This window comes from Musa acuminata, chromosome BXJ3-4 (genome assembly GCF_036884655.1).
Source record: "Musa acuminata AAA Group cultivar baxijiao chromosome BXJ3-4, Cavendish_Baxijiao_AAA, whole genome shotgun sequence".
NCBI lineage: Eukaryota > Viridiplantae > Streptophyta > Magnoliopsida > Zingiberales > Musaceae > Musa > Musa acuminata.
Window position 1 is genome coordinate 794871 of NC_088352.1, and position 14745 is coordinate 809615.

Genomic DNA, 14745 nt, shown 5'->3' on the forward strand with positions numbered 1-14745 from the left:
GCGGCCTTTTAACACCATGTTCCAACTACTTCGCGTGCATGCCACGTGATAGCCACCTCCTCCCTCTCTATATAACCACTGGAGAACGTAGAATGGTAGCCGCCTCAAGAAAGAGAGTAGAGAGGACACGCTTCCTCTCGGTCGCCCGCTGAAGAATTAGAGCGAGGTAGGAGAGAAGTGAACAAAGCTTCCGCGAAAAAGTACCAGACAGAGAGAGTATATATAAGGTGGCGATGATTGATGGCGTCGACCAGTGGTAGTTGTGGTGACGGCGATGGGGGAGGGCGGAAGAGAGGGTGGGCGTGGCAGTTCCAGAGGGACGTGGTGGCGGGAGCGGTGATGGGAGGGTTCGTGCACACCGTGGTGGCGCCGATCGAGCGGGCGAAGCTGCTGCTCCAGACTCAGGAGAGCAACGCCGCCCTCCTCCTCCACGATGCCGGTGGGCCCGGGCGCCGCTTCCGGGGCATGCTTGACTGCATCTCCCGCACCGCCCGCGAGGAAGGCGTCCTCTCCCTCTGGCGCGGGAACGGCACCGGCGTCCTTCGTTACTACCCCTCCGTCGCTCTCAACTTCTCCCTCAAGGTAGGTACACCCTCCTCCTCCACCTCAACCCCAACAACCCCCCAAACCCCAAACCGATGGGATAGGGTAATAGTTGCCGATTTGGGGCGATGGGTGTAAATGCCTTACTGTAATTGATTTCATTTGGTCAACTTTTGACGTGTCATGATGGAGCGAATCTGTGGTGCTGATGCTTGATCGCATCTTTTCGCCGAGTGGATGCTGTTGAACCACATCATTAGAACTGTTGTTATAGTTAAGAAGGGCACGAAAGATTCTTAGGTTGCATGCGAAGAGATAAACCAAAACCATGATCCACAGATGCATGTCAAACCTGAAGCTCTAAGTGCACATCCAGAAAGACACCAAAAGTTTTCTTGCCTTCAGCTACATGTAATGAGTAACAGACTGAAGATAGATTGAACGATTGAGGCATATAATGAGGGTTTCTATACTAGGAAATTGACAAGGAATTGCTAACTGGTTGTTGATGAATACATTTGAGACTACAATGTAGAGACCTAGATGGTGTTTGTTAAATGTACTTCCAGTAAGGCATTAAAAACTTTTGACTGTACTCCAATACTGCCTATCTCAGTTTCTCTCAGCAAAGACTGAATGTAATGTGCATTGTGTGAGTGATCCAATGTACTCTTTAAACCTGGTCTTTGATATACTTTAGCCTTAGGATAAAGGCAGTAGATTGCAGCTATATAACTTATGGTAGGATACTATCCACATGAATGCTTTCATACTTGTTGACAACACTAAGCCCCATCATGACTATTCATTCACTCTAAAATTGCATCTTATGTTCCAGCTTAGCCAAACAGAGGCAGAAAATGTCTTGTAAACTATGGAAGGAAATGGCACAACTGTTATTTCCAGGGATGCATGCCAAATTGGGATTAATAAGATGAACATGCATGAACACATGATGGATTTTATTGCCATTATACGAAACAATGAATAATAAACAGAGGCAAGACTGATTTTGGGGGGCAAAGAATGGTAAAAGTTTAGCCAAGGAAGATAATAGTGTCTCTGCTAAGAAAGTATAACCAGGATCCACTAAGTAGGTGTTATTTGTATACTCCATTTAAGTAGCCACCTGACTTTAGGTTAAGAATCATAGATCAAAGTGTCTATCAGTTGGTCCTTGAAACTCACAAGAAGCAGCCATACTACTTATCATTGAGTCCTCTTTGGAAATAATGAATGTATGCACTTTGTATAACACCTACAAAGGTGTTATTTGTAGACTTAATTTAAGTAGCCATCTGACTTCAGTATGTACACTGTAGGACTTGGCCGATATGGCAAATGTTGCGTGCCATAGATGGCAATCCTATTAATTAAGTTGGGTACCATCCATGTAAATGCTTTGATGATTCTATTTTGGCTTTACAAATTACAGTAAGATACTATCCACATAAATACTTTCATGATGCGATGCCATGTTTTCTATTTTACCTAATAATGGCACCAAACCAATTTTGAGTGTAATATTGTTTCCCAATTGAAATTGGACATTGCTATCTGTGTTTTGACCCATTTGCCACCCATTACCTACATTATTCGTTTACAGCTTCTCCTGGTTCTGTTACTTTCACATAAAAGACCAAAATGATGTCATGAACAGATGAGTCCTAGTCTATTGAATCTTGATTTTGTTATCTTTCACCTATTGCGATGATTCATTAGTCTTTTCAAGTGTAAGGTGGAGAATGAGATACTAGGAAAATGAAGGAGCTAAAAGCAGGTAGTTCATTGGTATTAAAAATAACAGTGTACAGTGTGGTTTACTGACTCATACCGCTTTTTATAGGTGAGTAAAGTAATAAAATTTAGAAATGAATTGTACATCCACCATTATCAGGCTATATTTGTTTGGGTATTGATGACCAGATCGAAAAATATTGGCCAATACATAACAGTTTGTCTGGTATTTAAAACCTTGCATATGATTGTTGTATCTCAGATCAAAATTTCAATCTCTATATTTTAAATATGTATCTAAATTCTGCATAGGATTATCTGCCTGACCAACTTTAAAGTTTGGTAGAGGTAGAGATATTCCTGAACCATCTGTAAACAAATTGTATTTTTGCAACTACTGTTATCAAGCTAAGTGTAATTGTTACATTTCTTAAATCTAGACCAGATCTTATTGCTCATTATCGCATATTTCTTGGACCTAGAGCAGTTGCTCATTCTTTCACACTGACAAAATTATGCTTGAGAAATCTAAGAATCTTGATCTTACCCTTCAAACATAATACATTCTGAAGTAGCTGCTCTCCATTCCTCGTTAGTGATACTTCCCTGTTCTATGGTCTATCACCAGTTATTCCTTGTCTTCTGCATTTACAAATGTTTGATAACATAACTGTGGCATGCTTCCATTTTAGCTTCTTTCAGAATCAATAGTCAAATTTGTCATGGTTATGCATCCGTCTCAATGCTCAGCTTCCTTCAGGTTCAGTAGTCAGGCTTAATGGTTCCAATGACTTCACTGATGTGCTAACTTAGTGTGTTATATCATATTTTAGTAAGACCATCTGCTAGTGAGCTAGCTTCATGTAACATGAACATGACCATATAAGAAAGAATGCTAGAACCGGAGTTCATCGTTTCCATCAGAAACTTCTGTATGTGTTAGTTTTTGTTGCCCACCAGGCTTCTCAATTTAGTTGATGCCTTGATCTATAATTCTTTTGTAATGCCTTGATCTATAATTCTTTTGTAATGCCTTGATCTACAATTTGGCTTCTCAATTTAGGTAAATTGTTTTATGCCTAAGTGTGATTGTAGTTGAGGAGATTGCTGTTCTGATTTAGGAGACTAGATACCTACAAGTGCCACAGTCAAGTTAAGGCTACTAAGTTTATCCAATTTGTCTTTGAGCTTCCATCGGGGTCTATTCCAATACAACTGAATTGCAAAATTATATGCCCTTTTAACTTAACAACAATGATTGTTGGTAATCCATATTATCATTAGATGTTTTTGAGGTGTAGATATTCTTCATAATTGAACCTTAAGATTAATATTCTGAGTGGTTGATTTCATGGTTTGAAATCTTCATATCGGACTCAGGGATCGGTACGGTCCATATGTACCAACAATCAGGTGAAGGAGAAGTAGGAGAATAAGAAGCGAGGAGGCTGAGGAGTAGGAAGGGCTGCTGTTGACATACAAAACATGTGTGAACAAGAGGTTGACGATGTTAGAGGAGGAGGAGAATGAGAAGCAGAAGGAGAGGAGGAAATGGAGAATGAGATGGAGAGGAGGAAGAGGAGGAGGAGGAGGCTGAGGAGTGGGAAGGTCTGCTGTTGACAGTTAAAACATTAAAGGAATGAGAGAGTAACAATTTTTTTTTCTCTTGTATCCTTTTAATTAAAACGCTTGAATGCCCATGCCAAATTTAGATATATTTGACAATAAATAAAGAGTTGATGGTATTCCAATAGTTCAAATAGTCTAATTAGTAAATTGGACTGGTTAAGGGTCTGATTATTGATTTTTTTTAGTCATTTTGGCCGGTCCATTCTAGTCTGGGTTTTATCTCTATGATATAGAGGTACACAGTATACACATTGAATCAAAGTATGCTGGTAAACTGAAAATTTTTATTCTTTGTTTCAATACTAGATTGTGTATATATTGTATCATATTGAAGTACCCCCATAGATCTTGAACCAAATAGTAGGGTTGCATGCAAAGATAAATAGTATGTTTATATACAAAATAATGAAGTGTATTTGTTGTCACCTACCATACAAAGTTGGTGATATACTAACTACTGCAATATTCTGAAATCATGCGTTATCATTCTATATGTAGCTACAGAGAAGTGCATTTCATGTTCTGAAGGTTCTATGGATCGATTCCATAAGAATGAGAGCTTAGTCATTCTCTATGTTCTCAAAGTATCTGCTTACTTTCTCCATATTTTCTTGTGCTGTTTAGCTTAAAAGATACGGTCTATTGTCAGAAAGTATATATACCGGCTGATGGTTTCTCATGTTTCCCAACATATTACTCTTTCAGGATGCTTACAGGACAATATTGAAGGGAAGAGAGGCAGATCGGTTTGTGTCTATTGCAGCTTCCAACTTCATGGCAGGGGCTGCGGCAGGCTGCACAACTTTGGTCATCATCTACCCACTGGACATAGCCCATACCCGGCTTGCAGCTGATGTTGGCAGGAGGGACTCCCGGCAATTTAGAGGCATCTCCCATTTCCTCCAAACCACGTACAAGAAAGAAGGCATTCGAGGCATCTACAGAGGCCTACCTGCCTCAATTCATGGAATGATCGTCCATCGGGGACTATACTTTGGTGGTTTTGACACGGCCAAGGATTTTCTCGTCCCAGAAGATTCTGCCTTGTGGAAGCGATGGGTGACAGCCCAAGCTGTAACGACGATGGCAGGTCTCATATCGTATCCACTTGATACCATAAGGAGGAGGTTGATGATGCAATCTGGATTGGAGAAACCAATGTATCATAGCACTCTAGACTGTTGGAGGAAGATTTATAGGTTTGAGGGTTTAACTTCATTTTACCGTGGAGCAATCTCTAACATGTTCAGGAGTACTGGTGCAGCTGCTATATTGGTGTTGTATGATGAGGTAAAGAAGTTGATGAAATGGGGTGGGTTTTGACAGGGAAGGCTGTAAGTTTACCACATTTTTCACATCAAAGAGTACAGAAAAAGCAGAAGATAAAACACATCGACACCGACACTTGCTTTTGACAGCTCGAAGATTTCGATATTAGATTGACGTGTTAATAGTGATCCCCTAAAAAAATATAATTAGTACATTCTTTCTTATAGATTGGTGCCATACTTCACGATGTCCGAGGTATTTTAACATGAAAGATGTGCACAATCTATCTTTAATTTATGATATTTTGATTTTAGTCCTAATATTAAATTTTTTTATCGTATAGTTTTATTCTTATAATTAGTACGAAAGCCTATTTGCTTAGATCATAAAAATATTTATATTTAATAAAAAAATATAAGATGTTGACATATAATTATTAGGGTTAAGATCTATTTTGATCATGTACCACCAGGTTCTTATGATTTATTCGTATCTAAAATAATTTATATATTTTTAAAAATATAATATATAAGTTCCTTCCGTCAAGTTTGATTTAACGAATATTAGAGTTTGTTTATGTGATATATTGATTCATAATAAACTATTAATACAATGATATATAATTTAAATTAAAAAATATTTTAATCCATATGATTTTGATCATAAATCACAAGAATCATTATATTTTTAAAAATATAATATATAAGTCTCTATTTTCAAGTTTGTTAAATGTATATACGATGACTCGTAATAAATTATTAATATAATAATATATATATTATTTAAATTAAAAAATTTGAAACAACCATTACATCTTAATCAATCTCCGCCGTCCATCTGAAGTTTGGGCACGACACTTCCCATCACACCTCGTTGGCTATTGGTGGACAAACCCCTGAACCCTGCTCGAAACGATACAGGAGATCCTTCCGACGAGTTGACCAGAATATCACACGTGCATCTCACGTGATAGATGCCACGAATCTATAAATTCGTTTGCCTTTGCAATAGAACCCTAATCGGAGTTGCCTCGTCTCGATATCTCTGCCTCGTTCTCCTGTGCGCCGGAAGCCCCTAGACGGAGAGGCCAATTCATCCACCATGGGTTAGCTATCCTTCCTCCTCGTCCTCTTCTCCTTTTCTTCTTCGTATATGTGCCGTGCCGATTCCTGCTCCTTGGTTAAGTTCAGGTAAGGTGCACGGATCTCTCGCTCGCGCCGGCAAGGTGAGAGGGCAAACGCCCAAACAGGCGAAGACGGATAAGCCGAAGAAACCGAGGGGCAGAGCCTACAAGCGGATGCAGCACAACCGGCGGTTCGTCACCGCAGGTGCGCTTCTTCCTTCTTTCCCTGTAGAACAACGTTTTTGTTACCGCTTTGTAGTTACTTATCTATTGTTATTTTGATTAGTGGTTGGATTCGGCAAGAAGAGGGGACCCAACTCGTCGGAGAAGTAAAGACCGAAGAATCCGAAACGAAGGCGTTCGGAAGCAATTTTGATTTTGGTGTCGTAAGAATGTAGGGTTTGTTGGTTTACATGATCCCCTTTTTTGCATTCGGTGGGTTGACGATGACTGATGGGAACCTAATTTTATTTGTTATGGTGAAATCAGATTAATCTTTTGTGGTTTTGGGAATTAATCTTTGTTGTTTTGCCTATGATGACATGATCGATGAAAGACAGACGGCTCCTTTCCGTTTGTCATAGTTGGGGTTACGCATGTGTTAATTAATACACAGATTTTAGGCACGTTTATCATTGTCGTCAAAAGCTGCCACTGTCGGAATGAATTGAGTTAGTTTTCTAGTTCCACCGACCCGTATTTTTATTGTTATTTTACATTGACATTATGAGAGTGCAATACTAAAATCGTAGAGTTATGCTAGAGTTTAAATAGTTATTCTAAAAGAAATACTTTGGGTGTGTTTGAAAACATATTTATATTTTTAATGTGTATTTAGAGAAATAGATTTATGTGAATGTGCAGTTGTGGAATGAGTGTTTAATAAACAATATATGAAAACTATATTTTAAATATGCATTGACGTAATTATCTTTTAATAAAATTATATTTCAAAATCACATTAAATATTTTGTAATCAATTTACCCTTCATACATTTTAATATTTATTCAAAAGTGAATATAATAACCATATGACCCAGCTATATAATAAATATAAAAATATAATCATATAAATAAATATAAAATATTTTTTAAAAATAAATAAATAAAATTTTATTTAATAGAAGATATAAATCAGATTGGTTTCTCACTAAGTCAACATTTAATAGAATGATAGCATCAATACATCATTTGTAATGCAGCATCCAGGCCAGATATGATATGCAAAAAATTATCAACCGAGATGTGCATTGGGCCCTCGATGCATACTTCAAAATTGCATCTTACATACCCAGACCCCATTATGGGAAATCAAGGTAAGATTGTTCTCCCATTACACAATTATCTATAGAGAAAACCACACGATCTAATATGTGCCAAAGATATCTTGTAAGTCTTCTTATCATCTAATATACGGATCCAAAAGATTCTAGATTCTTGAATCAGTTCTGTTGCGACTATAGTTGGAACTTGTGAAGTCAAGAACAATTCGGCTTCAAGAAATTAATTCGTGATGAATTCAGCAAAGAAAGCATTGTACACTCCTCAAACGAATAATCTCGGCATTGGATCAGCAATGAAATGTAGCAAAATAGAGGAAACAATTAGATTAGCTTATACGTTATATGCTATCATGCAACAACACCCGACATGGGACCAAATGAATCAAACAAAACAAAAACGACCAAATGAAGACATGTCACACCAAAAAAAACCAAAGGAACAAAAGGAAGGATCATGTGCTCATATCGACTAGCATTAGCTGTCACAGTCCAATAAATCTTCCGATTGTAATTTTTGTGAAGATTTACACATGGATTCTTTGTCTAATATCAATAATAACTGAGAAAGGCATACATGAAGTATCAAAGGTAGCGAAGATTACAAGGAACCCAACTTGACTCTTAATATCAATAATAACAACAAATTCTCTATGGAGAAAACCTAATTTTATGAAAAGAATTAGAGAAGAAATTATTTCGGGTTAAATCAAAGAGACAAATAAGGATAAATTAATCCACGCGGAAGCAAAGAACCACAAAAGAAAGTGAAAACGATTAGGAGATCGAAGAAGATGGAAAAGGGGGGTTTCACCTACCTGATGGGGTACTTGTAGTAACCATTGGTTCCGGCGAAGAGGACGGCTCACCACCTCCCCGCAGAGTCATCCCCGATCCGCAGGCCCGCGGCGCGATCAGACGGCGGCCTGAGCGGGTTGCGGCTGGCGTTGGGTGAGCGGTAGCTGTAGGAGGAGGAGGAGGCAGGCGAGGACCGTTACGCCACCGTCACTACGGAAAGGGGAAGAAAAGACTTGAATGTGGAATTTTCACTAGGCTCGACTATCCACGTGGCTTATTACTGTCCGTTGGTTTTGGTCGCGAAGAGCGAATCGGAGCGGTTCGTGGCTCGCATGGGACCCCCTGAAACAGGGCTGTCGTCACAAAATGGACCCGCGGAGCAGCACGGATATCGTGGGCCCATGGGGTTCATTCTGCTTTAATTTTCATGTTTATCACTTTATTTTATTTTATTTCAGTGTCTAATTGGTTTATTTTATTTTTTATTCCATTTTAGTTGGTCATTGAGGGAAGAAAACTACTGTTTGGTAGATCTGATCTCTTAAATCCACCTAAATAGCTTTTACCTTCTCAAGTATATATGAATTGATGATGATATCAAACATTCCATGTCATTTTCACCCAAGAAAAAGAGAACATAGGGACTTGTACATATTATAATGAAAATGGTTACAATAAAAAAATAACTTCAGATATCCGAGAAATCAACGTCATATTCTTTTTTGTTTCCCTTAAACTATATAGAGATTTATATTGTAGACTAACATAAGATCTCAGCAAAAGTCTATGAGAGGCATCCATGCAAATGTATTTTGGGAGGAATTATGATAAATGCAAAAAAAAGTGAGAAATAGACAATAAAAATTAATTTTCAAAGAATGAAAAATAAATTTAACGAAAAATAACATTCTTTTTTTTTCCTGAGAAAAAATATATTAAATTATTTTTAATTGTATATAAAAAAATAAAATAAAAAGTGAATTAAAAAAATCTTAATTTTGATTTTTTTTGTAAAATAATTTTTTTCAAAAATAATCATTTTATCTTTGTTGATCATCGTCTCAGTCTTATGCCTAGTAGCTCTACCGACTCAGCATGATCGAATGTGGTTCTTGTCGATCATCCCCTTCCTCTCTCCTGTCTATCTAGGTCTTCACATGTGAGTTAGCAAATAACATCGGTCATCCTCCTCCTCCCCCTCTTCTATTCATTTGTGTTTCTGCACATGAGTTAGTAGTGTTGGTCATCGTTCTCTTCTTCTGTGATTGCAACACAAGCTAACGATCATGCTTCTCGCCCTCTTCATTTTCCATGATCACTTATACCTTCACAAGCTAACGGTCATGCTTGAGTTTAATTTTTTAAAATTATGAAGATAAAATAATATTTTTCATAAAAAAAAAACACTTAGAATTTACAGTTTCTTGTTAGAAAATTCGCTCAAAAATAAAGAAAAACTAAATTAATTTATAAAGACTTGACATGTATAATATAAATGTCATAGGTTCAACCACAGCTGGATCAGTTTGCAGCTACATGAAAGAACGCGGTCTAGCTCACCTCGTTTGGAGGTCAGCTGCTCCTGTTGTTTCACCGCGGAGTGCGTGTGGTATTTGGTTGCAGACGCAGGTACAGAGCACAGCCCATTGGTTCTCCTTTGCCTCTTCTACTCTTCTTCTATCCTCTCCTTGATTTGGTCTTCCCTGGAAGTCATAGCATATTCTTGCTTTTCTTCAGCTCCCTTGTTAGGTTTGCAGAACCGGTTGCAGCTTATCAGGTTCCAGGGATAAAGAAGGTGATACCTCTTCATTTGGTATCATCTTGGAGAGGTCTCAGCACAGGACAGGAGAGGAGAATGTAGGAATGTTCTTCTTGATGTTCTTTTTGTCATATACTTTTTTTCTTTTGTCTGGGGATGTCAAGTGATGTCGTGATTGTGCTGGCAGGAGAAAAATTAAGATAGCAGCTACTGTTTCTCTCATCAATGGAGACCACTTCTCCATCTACTTCTGGTGATGCCTAACCAGCAGTAGTGATCAGACTTCGATGAGCTCTCAGTGGAATAAAGCCTCTAGGTCTTCTAGATAGCTTCGATGTGCTCTTTCTGCCTCATAATTACATTTATAAGATAAGTCATTTAATTTCCATGTGAATGAAACTTCTGTATCGGTCTTGCTGCTTATCTTATATTTACTTAAGTCAGTCCTAATATCCATTGCTGATGAGGATACTATTTGCTTGTTGTCTCAAGAAGATTACAGGATAGAAAGCCACTTTATGTAAGTTCTGGAATCAAATATCTAAGTAGAATGTGAAATTACTAACAAATTATCTGACTTCATAAAATAGGGCCTTAAGACCTTGAAAATGTTCTGATCTTGCATCATTACTGTTAAACTGATCATAATTTTTCTATTGATCAACTGGTTTCATTTGTTTTTTATTTCACTTGTTTCTTCCTAAGAGCATGCTCTGTATCTCCTTGAAAAATGCATACTCCAATGCTTGGAGTAATGCATTGGATATTTTGATTACAGCGTTTGGCTTAAAAACTGTTTTCAGTTATTTTATCCAATTTTCCTTTTCATGCTATGGAAGAAAAGCACAATTTTATATGTCCAGATGATGTCTGGTAACATGCATCACAATATACTTTGACCTCTTCAATTGTATATCTTTCTGGCAAAGGAAGACCAATGAATTACTTATGATCTTTTCGACCTACTTTAAAGTGTTTGTACTTCATACTGAAGGCATAGAAGAGAGAACCATTGTTAAGTGTGTACAAACCTTCTATGAATCTATCTGTATCATTAATCATGTTTTCTGGTTGCTCTTTAACATTATCAAAATTGTTAAAATGATTTCCTAAGTTCCTGACTGAAGCTGATGTTCCAGTGCCTAAATAATAGTCTAACACCCTACTCCTAGTTCCACCCATACTCTACATGTAAGACTAAAGTAGGATGCCATAAATAGACACCGGATGGTGATGAAACTATGAGAGACTGATACCCATAACTGAGTAGCATTAACTATCACAAATGCTACAATTGTCTAATATGTTAAGATGTATATGAAGCTTAAACTATCATGATAGCACAAGTCTTTAGCACATCTGGAAAAGATAAACAGCCCATAACATGCATAGATTTTTTTTTTCTATGCAGTATTCTGATCAAACAACTGTCATTGTGCATCAGTGTTTGGTTACATTGATTTTAAATTTTACTTTTGAGATTAACAAAAAAAGTTACCTTCTAAGCTTTTATTTTGCAGTACTCTTCACCAGCTAAAGAATCATCATCCTTTGCTTGCTTTCTGGAATGAATGGCCAAAACTATTGTTAGCAGAACAGAAGCAATTCTGAAGTCGCTGTATAGTGGCCACATATCAAGGAAAGATAACTTGCTCTGTATTTATCTGGATTAATAATGAGACATAACCTTGGAGAATCTCAGAGAGTGAAATAAATTGTTCAGACCTCCACTTATCTTATTATCTATTTTGAATTTTTTACTTCTATCTCATTCACTATTTGTTGCACATACAAAAAGCTGCATGGTGTAACACAACAGATACAAAGAGGAAGGAATGGTGAACCATACTCGTATGCCTTAACACTGTGTTACATGGTGTCATTGTTATTACAAGATTGTTATCATCCTATTGCAAGATTGTATTAATAGACTACTATAAAAAAATTTCTGTTTCACGTATGAAAATATCTGTCATCTTATTTCAAGATCACCATGAATAGTGCCCGTAACTAGTTGTCAGGTGTACTATGGCATATACATTTTTAGATCAATATTTGTATTTTCCCGTTCTTTGCCTTTCTATTTAATACAATTTATACAATGGATTTGCAGTTTGAGCTTTTCCATTTGGTTGGCGATTTCTTGCAATAACCAAATTACAATCTTCAGCTTGCAAATTGAAAAAAGATAAATTTTTAAATGAATGACGCATGATTGAAATAACTACAGAGGTATAACTATATTGTCTGTCCAACATTTCTCAAAACACAATTGGCATCACTTGTAGAAATACCATCAATGAGGTAGATCAGAAAAGAGATGTCAGGAGTTTGTGCTTAGACTTCTTTTGGTGATAAGGAAGTATTTGATTGTTTGAATCTTCATACAATTTTGCCACAGGAATTGTTAGATCTACAGGACCATTGATTGTCAGATCTAGAGATCCATTGAACCATGTGTTGGTGGTGCCATTGTAGTGTCAGTGTTGATGAATAATGCAAGCACACCAAGGATAGTCAAAATGATTAAGATCACTTACAAAGGTGTTCCAAATTCGATAACTGCTAAGCAGATCATGAGAGAATCTGGCATGAGTGCTAAGAGGAGTCAACATAAAGGACCACAAGATACAGATGGGACAAATAGAATAATCCCAGATTTTGATAAATAATATTCCTGTTCTGAATAGTTAATATAGCCCATGACATACCTTTCATAGATTCAGGACTCTCTTAGATTCCATGCTAGAGTGGATTTTCCTATTTCCAACAGGAAGTAAACAAGACACCTAATTAATTTTGCCTCCATATGTGTTCGTTTGTCTTCTCTCTAAATTCTTCATTTTGATGCTTGTTATTGGACTTTCATTCCCATACTGTTGTTTTAGCTTGTGTATTTTTCAACGACAATTAAATGGAAAAAGCATTTGAATTACTAAAAGAAATTGCCTCTGACATTGTTTATGTTCGTTCATTCCTTTTATATGTTGGTTTGACTTGTAGGATGGGAAATTAGCATAGCACCCAGTTTGAGAAACTTGCTTTCTATACAAAGGTAACTATTTCTCTCTCTTGACCCCTCAAGTTGTTATATATGCATATGTAGCTCTACAGTAATCTAGACACTAATCTCATCTTCTTTTATAACATAAAAAGATTTTTTTCCTGTTCATAATATCATCCATTTCCCTTCATGAGTAATTGACCAAGACATGCTTCTCTAGTAAAGTCTTTTTTTTTGTTTGCTTCTCATCATGGTTCTCACTGTAGCACCCTCTGTGATGGTTAAACAATGCATAAGCTTGTAACCCAAAAAGTGAAAAAAACAAACACATATATTGGTCCATTGCATATTTAAGCATCTAGGATGTTTAAACTTTCCTTGTAGGTGTAGATCAAAACAAGTAAAATTTCTTACCCTTATTTTTTATAAAATATACATCATACAGATATAATAGGATATGTCGCTTATTCCGATTCTAAATCAAATACATATAAATCAATGAGCTCCAAGATCAGCAAGGCGATTTCTGTTTACTCAAAAACCATGGTGTTCGCAGAGCCTTTTGAGGGAATATAAGGGTATTGTCAAGGTCATTATGGAAGGGAAAAGATAAGCCTGATTTGTATAAATGAATCATAAAACAGCAATTTAGGGCTTCAAAAATTTTCTGTTTTGTGAAGGTGCTCTAACTATGTTCAATGAATCAATGCTGGCAAAGTTGTGAATCGTTTGGCCAGTTTCTCTAGGTCCTTTACCTCCTCGTCTTTTTGAAGCCACAATGAGCTACGCATCGAGGTTTCAGATTGTCATCTTTTTGACCTCCTAGGCTTCTTGCTCTCAACGATGTGTATAATTAGCTAATATATTGTGTAATAAAACAATTTCCAAAACAAAAAGATATATTGTTACTTTAGCCACCATGATATGAACCTATGAAGTTCTTTAAAATAATTTGTACATAGACAATACAAGGTATTTGTTTATAGAATTCTGGTTATCTCAGGAGTCTTTTGTCCTCATCATTATCTGGTGATTCATACTCTTACAAATTAGCTGCCACTGTAGAAATGCATATAAATCTTGGTGTTTCCAGCATCCCCTTTTTTTCTCAGAAGTAAGATGCTAAAAAGTTGGCTATAGGCCCTCAGTAACATTGAACAACACTTTGGTGCATGTTTCAATCAGTTGGCAGATGCTGATCTGATTCTGGTTGTTCTGAGTTTGTTCCACATGCAGATGATGGTAATAGATAACAAACCTCAAGAAGAAGACGATGACCTTGGTCATGATCGTAATAGAGGGCGCTAGCTAATAGATAAGATGCTTCCACATAGATGTTGACTAACCTACAGGTTCATAGGCAACTTGCCTACAGAAGTTATCCATCGAAGTTTCCTTTTACTTAAATATCTTAAATTCAACTCCATTCGTTTCCATGTTTTTATCCCTTTTCAGAAATGGAGATCAAGATTATCTCAATTCATTTTATTGAAAAGATTCCAAAGAACAAGAAAGAGGAGAAAATAATGAATAGAAAATAAATTTTATGAGATTGATTTTACTTTATCATTTTAAATTCAACTCCATAATTTTTCGTGTTTTG

General features: G+C 36.8%; 2 protein-coding genes and 1 long non-coding RNA gene across 3 annotated transcripts; all 3 read left to right on the forward strand.

Moving 5' to 3' along the window:
• Positions 1-87: 87 nt before the first annotated feature.
• Positions 88-5475, forward strand: LOC135636622 (probable ADP,ATP carrier protein At5g56450). Its single transcript, XM_065148489.1, has 2 exons — positions 88-582; positions 4615-5475. The coding sequence occupies exons 1-2, from the start codon at positions 241-243 to the stop codon at positions 5230-5232; spliced, it is 960 nt and encodes a 319-aa protein (XP_065004561.1). The 5' UTR covers positions 88-240; the 3' UTR covers positions 5233-5475.
• Positions 5476-6176: 701 nt separating this feature from the next.
• On the forward strand, positions 6177-6808 carry LOC135635006 (small ribosomal subunit protein eS30z/eS30y/eS30x-like). The gene is made up of 3 exons (XM_065145792.1): positions 6177-6283; positions 6369-6506; positions 6588-6808. The coding sequence occupies exons 1-3, from the start codon at positions 6280-6282 to the stop codon at positions 6632-6634; spliced, it is 189 nt and encodes a 62-aa protein (XP_065001864.1). The 5' UTR covers positions 6177-6279; the 3' UTR covers positions 6635-6808.
• Positions 6809-9918: 3110 nt separating this feature from the next.
• Positions 9919-13187, forward strand: LOC135635111 (uncharacterized). Its single transcript, XR_010495553.1, has 3 exons — positions 9919-10008; positions 10117-10236; positions 10326-13187. It is a non-coding gene; the product is annotated as an uncharacterized LOC135635111 (long non-coding RNA).
• Positions 13188-14745: the final 1558 nt, after the last annotated feature.